The sequence below is a fragment of the Vombatus ursinus genome, unplaced genomic scaffold (genome assembly GCF_900497805.2).
Source record: "Vombatus ursinus unplaced genomic scaffold, bare-nosed wombat genome assembly UNPS02008996.1, whole genome shotgun sequence".
Classification (NCBI taxonomy): domain Eukaryota; kingdom Metazoa; phylum Chordata; class Mammalia; order Diprotodontia; family Vombatidae; genus Vombatus; species Vombatus ursinus.
In genome coordinates, this window is record NW_020948774.1 from 12,016,499 (window position 1) to 12,034,363 (window position 17,865).

Here is a 17,865-nt window from a genome sequence, read left to right on the forward strand (position 1 = left end):
TTTGCCTAATTCATAATTATGGAGATGTAGAATGAAAGACTATGTCCTCTCAGTCATTTCAAGCATCATGGATGGAAGAGGCAAAGTCTGGCTAGATAAGGTTAAATTGTATAATTAATGAAGGTCCTTGGGGCAGCTTGAAGGTAGCACAAAGGCCCTAAAACAAATAATAAGATAGAGGAGGGCAATGTCTTGAAGGATCTTACTGGTATCATAGTTTTGCTTATAGACACATTTGAGAATTTTTCACTGAAACTTTGCAATTTTTCACCTTCCTACATACTTAGCTTTACTATCTGTTTCAGTGCAAACTTCATGGTCTCTAATTTTTTAAAAAATTAAAATGACATTAGTAACATCAGCACTCCTAGAAGCAGCCCCTCAAGAGACAGGACACAAATTTCTAGGAGGTAAATAGATTTCTTCTGAATATTTATTTCTATGCCTATTTTAAATTTAAGGTGTCTGGCATCCTTTAAAATCAATGAATTGTTAAACTAAGAACATTTTTACTTTGGATAACATAAATCAATCTACAGAATATGTTATTGTCTGTTCTAATGCAGTTTACCAAAGTAGACAAATGAAGAGGTTTGTTATTTGTTTTTTGTTTTTCTCTTAGAGAAAAAGATTTTGTTTCAGTATTTCCTAGAGCAAGTGGAGGCTACATCAGTAGATCATTTATAGAGGAGTAAAAATAGTTCCCATACAGTGCACGGAGCAGTCAGCAAAAATAAGCAAAGAAGATCCATTTTACTTTAAGATTTCTAGTCATTGGTTTGGGTCATAGCTAAAAGGTAACTGGGCTTCTGATTATCTTAGTTTAACCTTGGAATTCTCAGTGTTTATGCAGTGGAAAGCACAATTAACTCATCCATGTCTTCACTTCCGAGAGAGAAGAAAGAATGCATAGTAAACAGCTTTCCAAGAGCTCAGTGCCAGAAGTCAGCCAGAACTCTAAATAATAGGGGAGTGATGTAAGAATCCTTTTAAACTATGCCCTTCTCATTGCTCTGCCTGCTAGGACTATACCCAAAGTATGTATTTGAAACAGCTCTGAGCAAGAATCATTCTAAAACTGATAAACAAGACTGTTCCTAGAGCAACCTGATATGATGTCTTTTTTCCCTCTCCATTTTATCCTACCATTTGAGTAGAGAGGAAGAAGATGCAATTTATTTGCACCCTTTGCTCCTACTATCAGAAACAAATACCTCATGGAGGTATTACAGGCCCTGCAGAGGCAAGAATAGAAGAAATTGCTCTACTAGATTGCTTAGTCAGATACCTTTCATATATATCTATATCTATATCTATATCTATATATATATATATATATATATATACCTTTTACTCCCAAGAGGACAGGATTACTTAAAAGGTAATTTGGCTTTTGCTGCCTTTAGTCTCAGTTGCATTTTGAGAATTTAAGCCCATATTAATGCTTTGCCCTCTAGTTACTCCCCTCCCCCATTACACACACACACACACACACACACACACACACACACACATACACAGACTACAATTGCAGTGCCAAATGCAAACTATTTAAAGGTAAGAGTGATTAGCACACTTCATAATGACTGTGTCTTTAAACCTAGGCACATTCGCAGTAACTCCATTTACATCTGTCTTCACATTCTGACCAGGCCCATGATGCTATTTTTTATCATAAATTGCTTGGAGCAGAATAGAAGCTCAACAAAATTAGTCCTGTCGTTATTGTTCAGCTACACACCTCGTGAGGATATTTAGGCTTAAAGCAACTAAGGGACAAACAAGTACTAACTTTATGTATATTCTATACAGTTTACAAAGCATTTTCCTCATGAGAACCATGAGATAGGTAGTACAAGTCAGGTACGGTTACCAACCATTTATTAAGCACTTACTGTGTGCCAAACACTATGCTAAGCTCTGGGAATACAAATATAAGCAAAAAAAGACAGTCCCTGCCCTCAAGCTGCTTATATCATAATTGGGAAAGACAACTCACTAAAAGTTTAGTTGAAAAGGTTTGGGAGATGACACTGAAGAGATACGCTGGCTAGTCTAGAGAATCAGAAGCAGAGCCAGGAATAATGGGGGTTCTGAGACAAACTCACCAAAGGGAAAAGGGAGCTGCAGGGCAGAGGGACGTTCCAGGGTGAGGAGCAAGGTGAAGCATGATAGTGAAATCTGGAAAGTCAGAATCAGAGTCAGGAGAGGACAACAATTAGTATTCCCATTTTATAGGCAAAGAAATTGAATCTCAGAGCGGTTAACTGACTTATCCAAGGTAAAAAAGCAGGTTGGGGAAATGGAATCAATGCAGAATCATAGATTTAAAACTAGAAGGAAGCTTAGAGCCCTTCTAGTCTACATTTTGTGGATGGGAAAACTGAAGCTTGTAGATATGAGTGGACTTGTCGAGGTCACACATGTAGTAAAGTATCAGACTATTCTAAATCTAGCACACTGTTCACTGCACCATTCTACTGCTCATCCTGTCTACCATGATTTATTAAGGCATTTCACATGCTATTCTTGAGGACAAGGTAGAGAAGTATAGCCTATGCATTGCATACAGTTAGATGGATTTAGAATTGATTGAATGGACATGAGTGTCAGCTTGGAAGAAAATTTCTAATGAAGTGTTCCAGATATCTGTGCTTGGCCTTGTGCTGGTTAACATTCTCATCAAATACTTGAATAAAGTTATAGGTAGTATGCTTATCAAATTTGCACTTGGCACAAAGCTAGAATGGATAAATAATATTGTAGACAATAGAATCCGTATCTAAAATAGATTTGGAAGTTCATAAGCTTGTACCAAATCAAATAAGATCAAATTTAACAGGGTAAAATTGAAAGTCTTTTGCCTATATTCAAAATATCAATTTCGTATGTGTAAGATGTAATTGTATCCCTTGTGTCAAGAGAGACATGGCTAGACAATTCAACTGAAAATGATTTGGAGGTTATGATTAACTGCAAGCCCCTTGTGAGTTAAGATTATGAAATGGTAGGCAAGAAAGGTCTTAGATTGCATTAAAAGAAGCATAGCAGCCAGGACCAAAGCAGTGAGCTATACTTTACCTTGACCAGATTACAACTGAAGTATTTTGTTCAGTGCCATATTTTAGGAAGGGCTTTGACAAATCAGAAGATGTCCAGAAGACAACAATCGTTATGATGAAGTACCTCAGTATCAACCTACATGAGAATTACTTTAAGGAACCTGAAATGTTAAACTGGAAAAGAGATGATTTGGGGGCAACATGACAGCCATTTTCAGGTATTTAAAGATTTATCCTGGGAAAGAAGGGTTAGATTTGTTCTTCTTGGCCCTGAAGCACAGAAGTAGAAGCAATGCATAGAAAATGCAAGGAGGCAGATTTAGGCTCAATGTCAAGAAAAATTTCCTAATAGTTAGAGCTATCTAGAAATAGAATGTACTGCCTTAGTGAATTAGGATGTCTGAGACAGGAAGTAGATGATCATTTGTCAGGCATGCTATGGAGTGAATTCTTGCCCAGGTATAGGTTTGGCCAATAATTATTTTCCAGATTAGAAAAGTGAAAGATGTTAAGTGGCTTGCCCAAGGTTACATAAGTCAAAAATCAAGTCTGAAATAGAATCTAAGTCTCCTTCCCACTAGGCTATACTGCAGTTTTTCTTAGAAGAATTTTTCTAAGAGTTTGGCTGAAAATGGGAAAAGAGACACAGAACAATAACTTGAAGTGATAGTAGGGTGAAGTGAGAATGTGTTTTTGAAGTACCAAGGTTAGAAAGTAGAGTAGGAGTCAGGAAGACCTGAGTTTGAATCTCATCTCAGATATTCACTAGCTGTGTGATCCTGGGGAAGTCACTAAATCTCTCTGAGACTCAGTTTCCTCATCTGTAAAATGTAGATAATAATAACATCTACTTCACAGGGTTATTGTGAGGATCAAATGAGATAACACACAAAGTACTTTGCAAACCTTAAAGAGCTATATTATTATTGTTATTATTACAGTTTCCCTGGAGTAACTGCACTTATTAGTACTACTGCCACTATGTGATCATGGATGGAAATTGAAAGATCTATGATTTGTCTTCAGTTACAGAAAAGGATATTAACTGAAGTGGGAGAAAAAGCCCAGCCAATTCCTGTTATTTCTTCATCTTTTTCTAGGGAGTATCTTCACTAAATAATCAAGCAAAAATATATTCTCTAAATGCCAAGCCACACAACTGAAAGGTCATGGGATAATATAAGAGCAGAATGGAACTTTAAAGATCATCTAATCCAGCCCAGTCATTTCATAGATGAGAAAAGTGAAGTCAAAGGAGATAGAGTGACTTGCCTAAGGTCACATAACTAATCAATTGGATAGTCATAACTAGAACCAAGATATGTTTTAGGGCAGCATTCTTTCTACTGGGGTAGCTAGGTGGTGCAGTGGATAGAGTGCTAGGCCTGGAGTCAGGAAGACTCATCTTCCTGAGTTCAAATCTGGCCTTAGATACTTACTAGCTGTGTGACCCTCGGAAAGTCACTTAACCCTGTTTGCCTCAGTTTCTTCATCTAAAAAAGAGCTGCAGAAGGAAATGGCAAACCATTCTAGTGTCTCTGCCAACAAAACCCCAAATGGGGTCACAAAGAGTTCGACATGACTGAACAACAAAAATCCTTTGTACTAAATTATTCTGTGTCATCCTGATATGTTATGTAAAAGCAACATAGAAATGGTTCTTATATAATATCCTTCCTTTCCAAAGGGGATCCTTTTCCTGGCAAGAGGCAAATAAGTAACTTCATAACCTTCATTTGCATGGCATCTTGCCACCCTTGTTTCCCCAATATCAGGAAGTCATTTAAGCTAATAAATTTTAAAACCACACTAAAACTTTTGGGACACCTTGTACATATATATGTGCATATATATATAGATAGATAGATAGATAGATACATAGATATATATACAGAGAGAATAAAAATATAAATTTTTAATTTAGTTAAATTTTTTAGTTTTTAATAGTTAATGTTTTAATTTAGTTAACTAAAAGTAGTTATCAAGGGAATCCATCAGCAGTTAGGAAGATCAAAAAAGAATGTGATACTTGAGCTGAGTTTTGAAGGAAGCAAGGGATTATGAGGTGGAGATGAGGAGGGGAATACATTTCAATGATGGAGAATGACCAGTGTAAAGACATGATGATGGGAAATGGAATGCTATTTGTGAGGAATAGAAGTAAGACCAGTTTTGTTGGGCTGCAGAATATGGGAAGGGTACAAACATATAGAGAGGCTAGGAAGATTTTAAAGGGCTTTAAGAGCCAAACAAAAAAGTTTACATTTGATCCTAAAGGTAATAGAAAGTCACGTGACTTTATTGAGTAGTGAACCTACACAATTAGATAATATGCTTAGGGAAAATCACTTTGGCAGCTATGTAGAAGATAGATTGAGAGTGGAGTGATACTCTAGATAGAAAAACTACTTAGGAGTTTATTGAAGTAGTCCTGAAAAGAGATGATGACAGTGTAAGATAAAATGGTAACTATGTGAATGATGAAAAGGAAACAAATGCAAGAGATGTGGAGTTAGAAATAATAGTTTGACACTGATTGGATATCTTCAGTGAGAGTGAAGTCTCAAAGATCCTTTAATTCAATTAATTCTATTAATTATTCTAGCAGCTTCTTGGCTTGTCCTTCATAATCTGTTATGACTACATGTTAGGTAAGTGTAAAATTGGGGTAGCATCCATTTCTTTTGTTTTCATAATAAATTTATTTTTTTATTTTTAGTTTTCAACATTCACTTCCATAAGATTTTGAGTTCCAAATTTTCTTCCCATCACTCCCCTAGCCCCACTCCAAGACAGCATGTAAATTGATAAAGGCTCAACATATACATTTATATTAATCCTATTTTCACATGAAGAAGAATTAGAACCCATGGGAGAAACTACGAGAAAGAAGAAACAAACAGAAAGGAGAGCAAATAATATGCTCAATCTGCATCAAGACTGCACAGTTCTTTTTCTGGATGTGGACAGCATTTTCCATCACTAGTCTTTTGGAGTTGTCTTAGATCCTTGCATTGCTAAAAACAGATGAGTTTATCAAAGTTTATCACACATTGTGGCTGTTACTGTGCACAATGTTCTCCTGGTTCTGCTCACTTCATTCAGCATCAATCCATACAAGTCTTTCCAGGTTTTTCTGAAGTCTGCCTGCTCATCGTTTCTTATAGCACAATAGTATTCCATTACATTCATATACCACAACTTGTTTAGCCATTCCCCAATTGATGGGCATCCCCTCAATTTCTTATTCTTGGTCATAACAGAAAGAGCTGCTATAAATATGTTTGTACATGTGGGTCCTTTTTCTGTTTTTATGATCTTTTTGGGATACAGATTTAGCAGTGATATTACTGGGTCAAAGGATGTGCACAGTTTTATAGCCCTTTGGGCATAGTTCCAAATTGCTCTCCAGAATGGTTGGATGAGTTCACAACTCCACCAACAATGTATTAGTGTTCCAATTTTCCCATATCTTCTCTACCATTTATCATTTCCCTGTTTTGTCATATTGGTCCATCTGATAGGTATGATGTGGTACCTCAGAGTTGTTTTGATTTGCATTTCTCTAATCAACAGTGATTTAGAGCATTTTTATATGACTATAGATAGCTTTAATTTCTTCATCTGAAAACTGCCTGTTCATATACTTTGATCATTTATCAATTGAGGAATGACTTGTATTCTTATAAATTTAACTCAGTTCTCTACATATTTGAGAAATGAGGCCTTTATCAGAGACACTGGTTGTAAAAATTCTTTCCCAGTTTTCTGCTTGCCTCTTAATCTTATATGCACTGGCTTTGTGCAAAAACTTTTCAATTTAATGTAATCAAAATTATCCATTTTGCATTTCATAATGTTCTCTGTCTCTTGTTTAGTCATAAATTCTTCCATTCTCCATAAATCTGACAGGTAAACTATTCCTTGCTCTCCCAGTTTGCGTATAGGATCAGCCTTTATATCTAAATTGAGTACCCATTTTGACTTTATTTGGTATACAGTGTAAGATGTTGGTCTATTCCTAGTTTCTGCCAGACTATTTTCCAGTTTTCCCAGCAGTTTTTGTCAAATAGTGAGTTCATATCCCAAAAACTTAAATCTTTGGGTTTATTGGTATCATCCATTTCAAAGAGATTTCTGACTTTTCCTTTGCAGGCTACAGGGTTAAGAGGTTGCCTTCTTCACTTGTGCAATGAAAGGATTGAGTTCATTTTCCAATGTGTGGGTGTCTTGACAGATTGCTCTCTGTAGTAGATTATCACAATGTTTTCCATACAGCCAGTGTCCTCCCCAGGTCAGTGAACCTGAGAACCTCCCTAAGGTTATAAACATTAGAGACTGGGAAATTGATGGTGCCCTTGAGAAGAGGAATTTTGATAGAGTAATAGGTGTTGGGGAAAGATTTGGGACATGTTGAATTTGAGGTATCTTGACAATATCCAGTTTGAAATGTTCAATAGGGAGTTTTATATGTTGGATTAGAGCTCAGGAGAGAGTAGGTATATAAATACATGGTTCATATGCATAGAGATGGTAATTATATCCAAAAGAACTGATTAAGTCACTAAATTAGAGAGCAGAGAAAGGGAAAAGAAGAAAAGAAGAGGGAAGGGAAAATAAATGAAGAGCTTTAAGGTACACCCAAAGTTAGGGAGGATGGTAAGACAGCAAAGGAAACAAGGAGTAGTCAAATAGGTAGGAAAAGAAGTAGGAGAGACTGAGAGTAGTGTCATGAAAACACAGACCGGAGAGAGTACCCATGAGGAGAGGATTAATAGAATCAAGTGTAACAGAATAGTTAAGAAGAATGAGAATAAAGTACAATCTGATTTGGAAATTAAGAAATCAATTGTAACTTTGGAGATAGCAGTTTCAGTTGACGTATGAGGTTGAAGCCAGGTTTAGAAGTGGAGGCATTCAGTTTACACAGCCTTTTTCTGGAAGAAATGTAAGAAAGAGAGACTGAGAGGATTATAGGGTCTAGAAAAAGCATTTTAAGGACAGGAAAGCCTTGGCCATGTTTGAAAGAAGCAAGAAAGGAATATTAGACGGGGGGGGGGACTAAAGAATACAAAGAAGGGATAATCAAGAGGGACAATCTACTAGAGAAGGTTGACAGAGATGTGGTCAAGAGCATATATAAAGGACTTGGTCTTGATAAAGAGAAGGGCCACCTCATTCTCCCAATGATGCTCTATGCCTATAAATTGTGGAACACCATGATCTCTAAAGAAATAAAATTCTAGGTTACCCAAATAGCAATGGAAAGATGAATTATGCTACAGCAGGCTGTAGCATCTTACTAATGATGACTTACATTAAGGACAAGAAGTGGCATAAAGTCAGTCAACACATTTATTAAGCACCAGTCATGTGCCAAGCACTGTTCTAGGTGCCAGAGATATAACTACAAAAATGAGACAGTCCCTCTCTTCAAGGAGCTTACATTTCACTGAAAGAATACTACATATCCACAGATAAAAATGCTAGGTGATATGAATGGGACATGTCTTAACAACTGTTTGTGGGAGGTGGGGGGGGAGAGATGGAAGCAAAAAAAGCCTCCTAAAGGAAGTAGAATTTAAGCTAAGCCTTGAAAGTAGGCAGTGATTACATAATACAGAGGTAAAGGGGAAGAACATTCTAGGCACATGACTACAGGCTGGAGGTAGGAGATAGAATATGATGTAATGTGTGTGATGGAGAAGTAATGTGTAATCATCCTCACTCAGGGGTAGCCGGCAGCATTGTAGGTTACTTCGGATGTACCCCCTTTACTTGCCACCCTCCCTTCCCCCCAGGTCTAAATTCTCAGGCCAGGATGGTGTGTAGCCTCAAATTAAACAAAAATGGAAGAAGAAATTGTTGCTCCTGTCATTGACAATGGCTCTGGCATGTGCAAAGTTGGCTTTGCTGGGGATGATGCTCCTCGGGCTGTGTTCCCCTCAATTGTTGGATTCCCAAGACACCAGGGTATCATGGTAAGAAAGGGGCAGAAGGAAAGTTATGTTGGTGATGAGGCCCAGAGCAAGAGAGGTATCCTGACTCTGAAATATCCAATTGAATTGTTGTCACCATTGTTACCAACTGGGATGACATGAAGAAAATCTGGCATCATACCTTCTATAACAAGCTTTATGTAGCCCATGAGGAACACCCTGTTCTGCTTATAGAAGCTCCCTTAAATCCTGAGGCCAACAGAGAGATGACCCAAATCATGTTTGAAACCTTCAGCACCCCAGCCACATATATTGCTATTCAGGCTGTGTTGTCTCTGTATGCCTCTGGTCATACCACTGGTATTGTTATGGACTCTGGTGTTGGTGTCACCCACACTGCCCACCTATGAGAGTCTAGATTTGGCTGGCTGTGACCTGACAGACTACCTCATGAAGATACTGACAGAAAGAGGGTACAGCTTCACTACCATAACTGAAATGCAAATTGTTTGTTACATCAAGGAGTTGTGCTATGTTGCCCTGGACTTCGAACAGGAGATGTTCACTGCTGCTTCCTCATCTTCCCTGATGAAGAGCTATGAGTTTCCTGATGGCCAGGTGATCACCACTGGCAATGAGAGGTTCAGGTGTCCAGAGGCCCTCTTCCAGCCATCCTTCCTGGGTATGGAATCCTGTGGCATTTGATATCCAAAAGGATCTATATGCCAACACAGCACTGTTTGGTGGTACTATCACGTACTCTGGTATTGCTGACAGAATGCAGAAAGAAATCACAGCCCTGGCACCTGGAGCAATGAAAATTAAGATCATTGCTCCCCCTGAATGTGAGTATTCCATCTGGATTGGTGGCTCAATTCTGGCTTCTCTCTTTACTTTCCAGCAGATGTGGATCAGCAAGCAGGAATATGATGAATCTGGCTGATCCATTGTCCATCGCAAATGCCTGTAAATGGACTGCTAGCAGATGTGTAGCATTTGCTGCATGAGTATTCATAAAGTAAAAATTTGCCCTGACAAATACTCACCTCATGTTAGTCTCATGAAATCGGAATGAGCCTCCTTTGAAAAGAAATGTCCTTGGGGAAGTTTGTATCTAGTATTAGACAAATATCAGCACTTTTTAGATTGTTGAAGCATTACTGATTTGACCTCGTATTCAAGTCAACAGTTGTTCCCTTGGTTTACATTTTAGCATACCCTGATACAGGTTACTTCATTTTAGCAGATAAGGCTAAAAGTTAACTTCTATAAAGAACTGACCTGATAATATGGTAATATGGTATCTGACTGGTTGATTCTCAATAGCTGTGCAGTTTAGTTCCACAAAGCATCAGATCTGTACAAGGTATCTAAAGGTCAGATTTTTCAGCATCTAAAAGAGTTGACTTGCAGAATTTCTCTCCTAAGTGTGGCAAGAGTTTATTAAATGTGTGTTGCTTCTTGCCACCATCCTAGCAGGAATACATATTGAATCCAAGTTTTAGGAACAAGGTTTTTTTTTCCTTAACCCACTGTTTCATAGGGCTAAGTTATTCAATCTTGAGTTGCAAAAAAGTTTGCATTTATAACCTGTAAATTTGTGCATCTAGTTAATTTATGCAAGATTTTTGTATATTGCTTTAATGTTCTCACATTACAGTAGAATACTAAAATTTGTAAGTTATCTTAAGAGTTAAGAATTGTAATGTCCAACACATCATTGTGTAAAGAAAAATAAAAGTGCTGCAAGTAAACTGAAAAAAAAAAAGATAGGTTGGAGCTGGAGTGTGAAGGGCTTTAAATGACAAACCAAGTAATTTTGTTTTATCCTAGAGACAGTGAGGAATGAGCCAATGAAGATTCTTAAGCAGACAATACTATCATCAGAAGTAGGCTTTAGGAATGTCACTTTGGAAACTGTGTGAAGGATAAATTGGAAAGAAGAGAGGCTGGATGCAGAGATACTAGTCAGGAGAGTATTGTAAAAGTCTAGGTGAGAAACAAGTCCATGAACTAGGGAGATGATTGTGGTATGAATGGAGAAGGGGACAGATGAAAGAGATGTTGAGATAGCAGATCAATAAAATTCAACAACTGATTGTATATGGAGAAATGAGTAAGAATGAGGAGTTGAAGATGACTACTGTTTCATCAACCTAGATAAATAGAAAAATGATGATGTTCTTGATAGAATTAGGGAAAAAATTGGAGGGGTGGATTTAAGAAAAAGAATACTGAATTCTATTCTGGACATGTTGTGTGTGAGATGCATATGGCATATTCAGCTGGAAATGTCCAGTAAGCATTGGAGGTATAGGGCTGGAACTCAGGAAAAAAAAGACTGGATATATCTAAGAATAATATTAATAGAATGGATAATTAAACCACTGGGAACTTATGGGATCATGAAGAAACAGAGAGGAGACAAGGCACAGGAGAGATTGGAAAAAGACAAATTTCCTCATTTTTGAAAAATGGAAGAGTATAGAACCTGACAACTATAAAGCAGTAAGCTTGACTTAGATTCTTCAGAAAATTATAGAAATTATCCTTAACAATAAAATTGGTTAACATCTACATAAGGAAACCATGATTACAAAAATCCAAGATGGCTTCATCAGGAAACAGGTCATGCCAGACTAATCTCATTTCTTTTTTCACAAAATTAATAAATTAATGTAGACAAGGGGAATGAGGTAGTTATGACTTGTCTAGATTTTCAGCAAGGCTTTTGATAAAGTCATCATATTTTCTTGGGAAAAGATGGTGAGATATGGGTTAGACAGTAATATAATCAGATGGATTCAGAACTGGTTGTGTGGTTAAATTCAAAGAGTCATTGTTAATAGCAATCAATAATTGATCAATTTAATACGGAAAGTCATCTCCAGTGGAGTACTCCAGGAACCTATGCTTAATTTGCACTCATATGACATTTTTATCAATGACTTAGATAAGGTTTAGATGATACACTTATCAAATTTGCAGGAGACACAAATCTAAGAGAATTAGCTAACATAAGGGAAGACTGAGTTAGGATCTATAAAGGCCTTGGCAGGCTAGAGCATTGGGCTGAATGTAATCCAATAAAATTCAGTAGAAATAAGTGTAAAGTCTTGCACTTGGGTACAAAAAATAATTAATTTCACAAATATGGAATAGAGGAAGCATGAATAGATAGCAGGTGTTCTGAAAAAATCTGATTTTAGTGAATTGCAAATTTAATATGAATCAATAGTACAATGTGGCAGTCAAAAAAGCTAATGTGCTTTTAGGTCACATTGAGGGGCATAGCATCTAGTAATATCAGACCTCATCTGGAGTATTGAGTTTAGTATTGGGTATTACAGTTTTAAAAGGATATTGCTAAGCTGGAAGATGTTCAGAGGGCCACCAAGATGGTGAAGGACCTTAAGTTTATGAAATATGAAAATCAATTGAAGGAAATAAACATGTATAGTGAAAAAAAGAAGACTCACTGAGAACAGGACTGTTGTATCTGAAGGATTATAATTTGAAGGGAGGAATAGATTTGTTCTGTTTGGCCTCATAATCTCTCAAGTAGATCATATGTGTGAGACACGTCATATTAATCCATTGTTGAAATGGGTAAACTGAAGCTCAAAAAAGTTAAAAGATTAGCGTAGGGTTATAGAACTCAAACTCAGGTCTTTCTTAACTTCAGGGTAAATATTCTTTCCACTACACTCAGACACCACTCAGTGAAGTAGAAGAAAAAGGTATCTGAAGGTCATAATGATTGGAAAAGGTGCAAAAAAGAGGAAGCTGGAAACCTAAGAGTTAGTCCTAATAGCCAGTGTCTTTATTTTTTTTTAGAAAATTAACAGACTGAAAAATGAAACCAGAAGTCAAAGAGCAGAGAAATATTTAGTGCCCTTATTTCCCCATTTGACATCTATCTATCTGAGTGAGAGACCAAAGAGATAACAATAATGACCCTGGGCAAAGATTACAAAAAGAGTAAAACATTCTGTTTTGTTATTCCTACCTCATCATTGACTTTCTAAACACTAAGGTAAAAACTTCTTTGTCTTATCTATACTATGCAGAAGTCAAGAGTTATTGTTAGTTTGATTGCAGAATACTGAACTGGAAAACTTCTTGACAATACCTGAATTCCTTTAGTAACAAAAGAATGATGTCTGGAACACAGTTAGAATAGTTATGGGTATTCAGCAGATTTTGTACTATGGAGTTAGACAATAAACCAGATGAGATTTAGCAATAAAAATCTGATGGACATATGTGGGCATTGCTGTATTCAAATGTGGTTTGTCAATCCCATTCCACATATACACCAACCTCCACATTTAATGGTATTTGAAGTTCCTTCCATGAGAGAGGTTCTCTGTACCCACAAACCATGGAGTAGTCTCAAAATGGAGGCAGATATACAGAAGGAAACAGAATTCAAGTGCAGAAAATAGGAATCACAATGGCATTTGTGATTTAGAAAATTTCATGAATTACCTGAATGAAGTTTGGGGGTTTTTTTGTGTTGCCACTTTTTTGACATTTAAAAATTTAAGTTCAATAGTTGTCATATTTTAGTCTTATTATAAAAGCAAAATCTCAACATAAAATATAACATAGAAGACATAGATAGATCTCTCCTATGTGTGTGTGTGTATCCCATCTTCATCTCTCATTTTATCTCTCATCCTTATTCTACACTCTTCCCTTCATCAGTCTGTTTTGCATTAAAAAGTTTTTGTTAGAATATAGAAAATGTACTGAAATATATATAGGCAGTGTGTGTAGTGGAAAAAGGATTAGGAGTTAGAAAACCTGGGTTTTAGCCCTACCTCCACAGCTTGTTAGCTGTGTGACCAGGGACATTTCCTTTAAATCTCCCTGAGCCTTGATTTCCTCATCAATAAAATTAAGTAATACCACCTGTACTTGCTTACCTTACAGGGTTGTTGTTGTTGTGACAACCAAATGAGAATATGTATCTGAATGTAAGTACTATGCAAGTGTGAGATATTATTACCTTGAAAATGAATTTTTATAGCTGGTTGGGGAGTACCCAAGTTCCCTCCAAAAATATAGAAATTAAAGAAGTAGGGATTTCTGCTAAATGGGGAAAATGTGAAATTGACTGAATGGGATCCTTGTGAAGAATTCAGAAAAATATGAGAAGACATAAATTTACTTATAGGGAAGTAAGCAGAACTCAGAAAAAGTACATAATGACTACAATATAAATGAGGGGGGAGAACAGCAATAATAAAAAAAAAAACCTGAACACCACATAATTATATTAATGAAGCTTTTCCCCACAAAAGAGGTAAGAAAATGCACCTATCTCCCTTCTTTAAAGAGGTAGGGGATTGTGGGTGTTCTACATGGCATATATCAAACTCATTTGATGTGTTGGTTAGTTACATTGAGCTACTTTTTTTTCCATTATTTTATTTTTTGTTACTAGGGGTGGTTCTCTGGGTAGGGAAGGGAGGAGATGCATATTTGGAAATGAAGGATTACCTTTATTATATAAATAAAATTTATATTATATAAATATAAATATCAATTTTAAAGAATTCAGAAGGCAAATACTAAAGTAATAATGCATCATCAAGCAAATTTCTTATGGTTGTTTTGAATTATCCCCCCAAAGTCCCCCAAAGCACCATTGTTTCCAACCCACTCACCTAATTATTTTTAATTATGTTTTAAAAATTAACAAGCATTTTTTTCTCCCTCAAACCCCCCTCCTAGGGGAAAAATAGCTTTTAAAACCCTTGTGACAAATATACAGTCAAGCAAAATGTGTTCCTACATTGGTCATATCCAAAAAATATGTGTATTTTCCTGCATATTTGGTCCATCCCTTCTCTGTCAGAAGGTGGGTAACATTTCACTATTATTCCTCTTGAATTATGGTTAACCATTGTGTTGATAAAGTCCTTAAATGTTTCAAAGCTATTTTTATTTACAAAGTTGTTACCTTGTAAATTGTTCTTTTGGTTCTTCTCCCTTCACTCTGTATTAATTCATGCAAGTCTTCTTAGATGTCTCTGAAAGGATTTCTTTTTGTTCCTTACAACACAATAGGTGGCACAGTGGATAAAATGTTAGGCCTGGAATCAGAAGACTTCCTGAATTCAAATCTGGCCTCAGATAGTTATTAGCCTTGTGACCCTGGGCAAGTCACTTAACTCTGTTTGCCTCAGTTTCTCCATTTGTAAAATGATTTGGAGAAGGAAATGGCAAACCACTTTGCTCTCTTTGCTAAGAAAACCCCAAATGAAATCACCAAGAGTCAGATACAACTGAAAACGACTCAATAACAACAAAATAGTTTCTGTTATACTCAGATACATTCAAGTTTATTCATCCAGTCCCCAGTTGATGAGAAAATTTCCAGTTCTTTGCTACCAAAAAAAAGCTGCTATGAATATTTTTTGTACATACAAGTCCTTTTCCTCTTTTTCTGATCCCTTTTGGAAATAAACCTAGTAATGGCATTTCTGAGTCAAAGGACATTCACAGGTCAGTAACTTTTGGGGATTATTTCCAAATTTTTTTCTAGAATGACAAGACCTCATAACCATTAGATTGGCAAAGTTGACATAAAAAGAAAATGATATATGTTAGAAAGTGCCTTTTTTTTTTTTGCCAATCTGATAGGTATGAGGTGCAATGGCAGAGGAGGTTTAGTTTGCATTTTTTTACTTATTGATGATTTGGAACATCTTAATGTGGTTAATGATAGCTTGGATGTTAAATAAAACTAGAAGCTGTTTTTAAAAAATAAGACAGACCATTAGCTAATCTGATTTTTTTTGAAGAGGTGAATCAAATTATCACTTTCAAAAATGAACAGGAGAAATTTACAAAAAATGGAAAAGGAATAAAAGAAATTATTAGAAATTCTTTTCACCCAAATCTATTTCAATGAAACTGACGAATATGTATAAAATATGAAATGCTGAGATTAATAGGACAAGAAAAATATAATTTAAATAACCTGCTCTTAGAAAAAATCAACTGAACAAGCCATCAAAAATACTAAAGGAAGAAAACTCAGGATCATATAGCTTTAGAAGTAAATTGTGTCAAATATTTAAAGAAAAATGAATTCCTGTCTCACACAAACTATTTACAAAAGTAGGAAAAAGAACTTTTACCAAATTTCTTCTTTCATACAAACATGAACTTGATACCTAAACTGGAGAGAATCCAAACAAAGAAAGAAAACTATCCCTAATGAATATTGGTGGAAATTTTTGAACTAAAATATTAGGAAAGAAGCTATAGCAACACAGCAAAAGATTGTACACGTGACCAGGCTGGATTTACACCAGGAAACTATCAAAGTAATTAACCATGTTAATAACTAGAACAATAAAAATCATATAGTTGTGTCATTAGATGCAGAAAAGTCTTTTGATAAAGTAAAATATCTATTTCTGTTCAAAAAAATTTATTGTGTGTCTCAAAAGTCTTGGTGCAATTTTACTGCACTAAAACCAAGGGGCCACATTACATGTAAGGGAGATAAACTAGAGTCTTTTCTAGATTAGGGGTAAAGTGAGGATGTCAGTTGTCACCACTATCATTTGATGTAGAGCTAATAGTGCTAGGTATAGTAATTAAATAAGAAAAAGAAATTGAGAGAATAAGCATAGGCAAAGAAGAAATAAAATGATCACTTCTGGAGATGATTCGTGGTGTATTTAAAGCTAACTCAAATAGAAATTGGGGTCTCTAATCTATACATAAGGATTGCTATAGGTCATATATTAACTTAGTTTTAAAATGTAGTCTTATTTATGTTTTATTGTATTTTATTTATTTTGTTAAATGTTTCCCAATTACCATTTAATTTTATTAAGAGGTACTTGGGAATGTTGTAGAAAGTATGTGGCCTACATCTTGCATATTTGACCCCTCTGACTTATAGAACCTTAGAGAGTCAACTAAACTTTATTGAAATGAATTCAGCAAGGGGCAGCTAGGTGGTGCAGTGGATAGAGCTCTGATCTTGAAATCAGAAAGACCTGAGTTCAAATATAGCCTCAGACACTTGATACTTACTAGCTGTGTGACGTTGGGCAAGTCACTTAACCCCAATTGCCTCACCAAAAAAAAAAAAAAAAAAAGAAATGAATTCAGCAAAATTGTAGGACATAAAATACACACAAATCACCAGCATTTCTATTTATTACCAACAGGAAGAGAAATCCAGCAGGAAGAGAAAAAAAATCCATTCAAAGTTCAGAAGTTATACACGGAGAAAATCTTTAGAAACAATTATAAAATACTCTTTACAGAAATAAAGACAGACCTAAATATTTAGAAATATTAATTTCTCTGCTTAAGCCTATGCCAATACAATAAAAAAGTGACAATGTCACCTAGATTAATTTACTTTTTCAATTACATACCAATCAAAATACAAAGGGATTACATTATAGAGCTAAAAAATAACAAAATCCATCTTCAGGAATAAAAAGGTCAGGAATTTAAAGTGAAATAATGAGAAAGGGTGTTAAACAATTATCTCAAACTATACAATAAAGCTATAATCATAAAAATTATTTGATGTGCCTAAAAAATTGAGAGGTTGATCAGTGGAACAAATTTGTTATACAATATGCAGAAATAAAATTAACCTTTTAGCTTTCTGTTTAGTAAACCCAAAGATCTTAGCTATTGGTGGAAAACTCAGTATTTGACAAAAATTGTTGGGAAACTTGAAAGCTACCTGGCAGAAATTAAGTCTAGACCAGTATCTCACACCATATACCAGATAGGAGTTCTTAATAGCTATGTGGATTAGACATAAAAAAGTCAAATTATAAACTAAGTGGATGAACTTATCTTTAAGATCTGTG

At 35.7% G+C, this 17,865-nt stretch overlaps 1 protein-coding gene across 7 annotated transcripts in view; it reads left to right on the forward strand.

Moving 5' to 3' along the window:
- Positions 1-17,865, forward strand: part of MYOCD (myocardin) — a 177,876-nt gene that overhangs the window by 113,793 nt on the left and 46,218 nt on the right. Inside the window, exon 2 of one of the 7 annotated variants that reach the window (XM_027850257.1) lies at positions 9,524-9,846. The exons of the other annotated variants lie outside the window; for them this stretch is intronic. Within the exon in view, the coding sequence (XP_027706058.1) occupies positions 9,636-9,846 (211 nt within the window). The 5' untranslated portion in view covers positions 9,524-9,635. The remainder of the gene's footprint in view (positions 1-9,523; positions 9,847-17,865) is intronic. 7 annotated transcript variants of the gene reach the window in all.